Source organism: Mandrillus leucophaeus, unplaced genomic scaffold (genome assembly GCF_000951045.1).
Source record: "Mandrillus leucophaeus isolate KB7577 unplaced genomic scaffold, Mleu.le_1.0 Scaffold145, whole genome shotgun sequence".
NCBI lineage: Eukaryota > Metazoa > Chordata > Mammalia > Primates > Cercopithecidae > Mandrillus > Mandrillus leucophaeus.
This window is the reverse complement of record NW_012101421.1, coordinates 4,603,442-4,609,423: the sequence shown is the minus strand read 5'-3', so window position 1 is coordinate 4,609,423 and position 5,982 is coordinate 4,603,442. Positions and strand designations below refer to the sequence as shown.

The 5,982-nt window shown below is 42.6% G+C and overlaps 1 protein-coding gene across 1 annotated transcript in view; it reads right to left on the bottom strand.

The window, feature by feature from the left end:
- Positions 1-5,827, bottom strand: part of LOC105535352 (zinc finger protein 271) — a 20,102-nt gene extending 14,275 nt beyond the window's left edge. The window contains exons 1-2 of the mRNA XM_011974418.1: positions 5,741-5,827; positions 4,893-5,115 (exon numbers count right to left, since the gene is read on the bottom strand). Coding sequence (XP_011829808.1) covers positions 4,893-4,941 — 49 coding nt within the window. The 5' untranslated portion in view covers positions 4,942-5,115; positions 5,741-5,827. The remainder of the gene's footprint in view (positions 1-4,892; positions 5,116-5,740) is intronic.
- Positions 5,828-5,982: the final 155 nt, after the last annotated feature.

The window sequence follows — 5,982 nt, the reverse complement described above, 5'->3', positions numbered from 1 at the left end:
GTTTTTTGTATTTTTTTTTAGTAGAGACGGGGTTTCACTGTGTTCGCCAGGATGGTCTCCATCTCCTGACCTCGTGATCCGCCCATCTCGGCCTCCCAAAGTGCTGGGATTACAGGCTTGAGCCACCGCGCCCGGCCTCAGCAACAATTTTCTATATGAAAAGCAGATCCTGGCTTACTACTGGGTACTGATAGAGATTTCACATTTGAACACAGAGCACCAAGTGACTACACATTACAGACTGCTCATTGTGTACTGGTTGTTATTCCACCAAATCACACACAAAGTAACGTTCCATTGCAAAAGGAAGTCTAGAAGAAAAGTAAATTCCATATGCAAGTGACTAGAATTCCACAGTACCTGGTCTTATTGCTTCACTACCTCTGCCCCTCAATTTGTGTTTATGGTCTCATGGGAATTCCTTATTACCAGTTAACAGCTAAGGAAAAATTATAGAACTGGTTTACAGATGGTGGGGAGTGGCACCAGCCAAAAGTAAACAGCTTTCACTTACACCTCTACTCAGAAGTGGCCTCAAACACGCTGGTGCAGGCAAATCCTCCCAGTGGGCAGAATTTTACGTATGTATCTAGTTGTCCAGTTTTCACGAAAGGTAACATAGCCTAAGATATGTTTATATTGATTAATGGGTAGTGACTAATGGGTTATTTGATTATGGAGGTACCTAGAAAGAACAAGATTGGAGGACTGGAAGCAAAGATTCTAGGGGAAAAGTATGAGTGAGGATGGAATTCCTAGAATAGGCAATGAATGTGAATATATTTGTGTCGCATGTGAATCCTCACCAAAGGGCATCCACTGTGGAGAAGCCTTTCCGTCAGACAGATATGATGATCTACTTTATGACTGTCAACCAGTCTCTTTTCCAATGCTTATCCAACAGGCTCATGTATAAAGTAGTCATGGCAGTGGGAATGAGAACTATATATGGGCTCAACAATATGGACCTCCCCTCATTAAGGCTGATATGCCTATCACAACTTCTATGTGCCCAAGCAGCTAACAGCCAAGACCGAAACCAAGCCCCTAAAAAGGTACCATTCCCTAGAAATGGGGCAGATTCACTACACTGAACCACTTCTATCAAAAAGAGGGCAGCGATTTGTTTACAAAGTATTAAATACATAGTCCAGATATAAATTTACATTGACTTAAGGTTATGTTTATTACCACAGTATTCGATACTGTTGCCTCCAAGTAACTCATTTTTCAGGAAAAAAAGTATAGCAGTGAGTTCACATACATGTAATTCATAGGTCTTGCCATATGCCCATTAATCAAAAAGTATGTGGAATTATCTGCTAAAGGCTGAGTTATGTCAACAACACAACACCCTGTAAGTCTGGGGTGCTGTCATATAGATGCAATATATGCCTTAAATCAAAGGACAATAAATATTGTTTTTTTCACCATGGCCAGAATACATACACAGGTACAGGAACCAAGGGTGGAGGAAGAGTGAGAATGGTTCCTCTTATTAGAGACCTAATAATTTGCTTGTATTACTTTTGCTTTCTATCCCCCGAATTGTGGGCATGGTGAGTTTGAAGTTCTCATGCTCATGCTCAAAGGAGAAATGTTTCCACCATGAAACAAAGTCATGATTTTGTTAATTTCAAAGATGAAACTGTCTCCTGGTCATTCTGGGATCCTCATGCTGCTGAACCAACATAGAAGGGATCACTTTACTGTCCAGGATGACTGATCTCAATTACCAAAGGGGAACTGGTTGCTGCAACACAGGAAGGGCATTTATAGAAAGAGTATGTCTGGAACTCAAGAGGATTCAATGGGATGCGTCTTAGTCCTCTCATGTCTAGTAGGCCTAGTCAATGGTACACTGAAGCAGCCTGAAAGAAGCAGGATTACTGAGGACTCAGATCATCCAGGAAAGCAGCTTTATATTACTTGACTAGGTAAAGAAATTTATGCCACCGAGGTGCTGGCAGAGAGTAAGGGAGATATAAAATGAGTAATGGAAGAAGATAATTAGGATTATCAATTTAGGCTTTGTGAATAGCAAAAACAGTAGCCATCATGCTTTATGTTAATTATGCCTTTTCCCCCTTTCCCTCACCATTTTATATGAAGGGCACTAGTGGGAGTTAAATTCCAGGTTTCCGGTGGGAATATGATTTAATTATGTCAACTTGAATTTAAATGGCAGCTTAAGGGACTTTGTTATTCTGCTATGTTGGGGTAGATACTGCAGGATAAAAGTGGTGGATTATAATGAATATTTTCCTTTTACCTCTGCAGATCTACTCTCCACCCTGCTCTGTGCCCTACCCTGCTCTGTACCAGGAGATTGATGTTGACAGATTGTACCACCTGGGGTTCCATGCCCTCTGGTATGCAAGTAGGTTTGGGCACAAGTGGGAAAATAGTAGAGTGACTGACTGTACTGGTTTGCCTAAAACTGAAGGGGCTATTGCGGCTTTCAGTGCTAAATTCCAGGCAAACTGGGATGAACTGGTCACTCTACATCCTGGCTCTCTCCTTGCTGGGCCAGTAGCTGAGCCTTTTAGCAAAGGCCAGAGCTCCTATCAGATGGCTAAAACCTACAGCTGTACTTTCCAGGGTCTGGTAATCAATCTCTCCCCTGGTCCCTGAAGACCTACAGGTAGTAACTGCTCCCCAGTGTTGTCTGATCTATAGCTGTTCTCCATCCCTTGCTGACTTCTGTAATCATCCCCATCCTCTTCATGAAACTCCGAATTACTGCACTGGAATGAGCCATCTGCTTCCTGCTAGAATCCTGACTGATATATCCTGGTTTAATTTCTCCATAACCATTATCATTATCTAATAATATAATGAGCCTTCATTTATTTTCTCCTTTCCTCCACTAGCATGTAAGCACTTTGACAGCAAAGGCTTTGTGTGTTCGGCTCACTGCTATATCGCCAGCACTTAGAACAGTTATTGGCACAGAGGAAACCCTTAATAACTGATATTATATGGCTAGTAATTAATAAGGTATGATCTTATTAGTAAACATTTATCAATAATAAATATTTGGTGAATTAAATGAATGATTTTCAGGATATATTAATGTTAGCAGTGACTATCTCTAGAGGGTGGAGCTGAAGGTTATTTAAATTTTGTTTTGTGTTCTCCTATTCTTTACAAATTGACTTTAGTATAACTGTATTTCTCTATAATAAAATGTTATTTTATACATATTCTAAGAGACATAAACACAAGGACTAAGTATATCAATTTATGTAAAACTGCAAGGAAGAGGTCCAATTCTCCAGTGATTCTCAGGAAAGATAAGAGCTAGATGTCTTGGAATAGATTATTAAGGAATGACAAGCTCTAGATATAGGAGAGAAAAACTAAGTAAAATAAAATAAAGACGCTCCAAGACTGAAAAGAAGCAGAAGATCTAGAGTGAAAAAAGGGACAATGGAAGGTGACTCATAGGAAAAACAGCGCAATAAGAGGACAAACCAAAAAGAAGTAACGTGATGCGGAAATGAGACCCTACAGGACACCTGAAAAAAGTTGAGATCAAAATTATCTTACTTAAAATAATAGTGGCTACCAATTATAAAGAATTACTGTAAGCAAAGTCTGTGCTCAGAGTTTTACATTAAGGATCTTGTTTAGTTTTTTTTTTTTTTTGGTGTTTCTTTGGAGACGGGATTTTAGTCTGTCGCCCAGGCTGGAGTGCAGCGGTGCAATCATACGTCACTGCTGCCTCTGAACTCCTGGGCTCGAGCAATCCTCCCACCTCAGCCTCCCAAATAGCTGGGACTACAGGCACACATACACCACTATGCTTGGCTAATTTTTTAAATTTTTGTAGAAATGGGGTCTCACTTTGTTGCTCAGGCTGGTCCTGAACTCCTGGCTTCAAGTATTCCTCCTGCCTTGGCCTCCCAAAGTGTTGGGATTACAGGTGTGAGCCACTGCACCTGGCCTGTTACAGTATTAATGTACCCCAGTGAATCCTATCTCCCAGTACCTATATCCCTGTGTAGTTTCCTTCTACAATGACTTCAGAACTGGTCATATGACCTGCTTTCATCAATGAGACATTAACAGATGAAACACAAACATAGGTATGAAAAGTGCTAGGTATTGGAGAGCTTGCCTTCTCTTTGACTGGAAACAAGCTGTCCTGCAAAAAAGTCCAGGGTCACCTGCTGAAGATATGTGGACTCAAGCCATAGCCAGCACCAACAGTCTGACATTGAGACAATGTGATTGAAACCATCTTAGACTCTGGCCCCAGAAGAGTCAGCCCTGAGATGCCTGCATAAATGACCCCAGAAAAGATCAAGAGAAAAAAAAATTGACCAGGTGAACCCAGCTCAAGTTGATGACCTACAGAACCATAAGAAGTAATGTGATTTAAAAAGTCTGATGTTTCAGGTCACTAAATTTTGGGGTTCTTTATTCTGGAGTAATACATAGATATAAATCTCAAAATAACTTCAAGGTATGAATTACTATACACTTGAAAAGTGAGGAAACAGAATCGTAAAATATATGAGTAACTTACTGGAGCTAGCTAAGTGACAAAACTACTGTTTGAATCTAGTTTGTCAGACTCCAGAACTTTTAACTATGCCCCTACAGTAGATAAGAGAAATGATCAAAACTGACAGATTAGCAATGAGGTCTTTATACAGGGAAAAATGAATGACTTTGGGGTCTTTAAAAAGTGGAGAGAGCTGCATGAGAATTTGATTGCCTGATTTTGAAATAAAGTCACGTGACTATGCTTGGTACACTAAAGAGGTAATAGTGCCTAACAGAGTTAAGGGGGATCATTTGAAGACACTAGCACAGGGTGACACCCCCTCATCCTCCCCACCCCGCCAAAGCCACTAAGAAAGACGTAATACCCTGCCTCTCACCTGACAGAAGGTGGTGTTCCTGAGATTCATAATTGAACTGGATCTCCATGGGCTGCAACTGGACACCTCAGGGTGCAAGTGGAGAATTACCATTTCCTCTGTAAGCTTTTCTTGTCCACATAAAGGTCTGGGACCTGGAGGCAACTGGGCACCACTGGGCTTGGAAGGGAATCATTGTGCTGACTACAGATGTAATCTCTGAGACTAGACCACCAGAAAAATCCTCAAGATAGAAGGAGAAAACAAAAAATCTCATTTGACTTCCAGTTGCTTTTCTCTCAGAATGTATTAGGCTTCCTCCTCATCATCGATGAACCAGGGATTAACCCACTTAAGACACACATTCCCCATTCCAAGTCTAGAGATGTTCAAACAAAATTAGGGGTTAATGCTACCCAAAAAAGGTGTAACTGTAAAGATAACGCAGAGGGGGAAATTTTACAATGAATTCTAGTGGTTAACACTATGTTATTCGCTGCCCTTCCTATCCAAAAATGACACTTTTTTCTTCCCCTTTTGCTTTTTCCAACACTCACAAATTCAGGTGGCTCTTTCCCAGTACGGTAGGCTGATTTGTGTGGATGCACCACGCTTGGTGACTCCACCCGCCCCACAGAGTTTCTGGCGTTCATTCGGTTGAACCCAAGGCCAGCAAGGGCTGACTGGGGACAAACCCAACACTAGGCCGTGAACCAATCGGCTCTCCGTGTCCAGGAGCGACCCCGGGGGCCTTCACTCTCCAAGGACTCGAGAAACCACGCACAGTTTCCTGGCGGCGCTGTGAGGCCGCTCGTTAGGCAAGATCATCCGGAATTCCTCTGCTATCCACGAGCCGACATCACCCGTACCTCGACTTGGTCACCGGACCGCTGTGAAGCCTCACACCCGGCGAACCCGCCATCGCTCTGTCAGCTCTAGGAATCTGGGAGGAGTGCTCAGCTCTATGGTGCGTCACTGCGCAGGCGCAGGGCGGCGACGGGGCATCAGGTGAGGGAGGGTTGCCGAGAATTAACCCCCGAAAACCCGCGAGCTGTCCCTAGCAGTGCCTTAGCCAGGGACCTGCTTGGCCAGCGACAGATCCCTTGCTGCT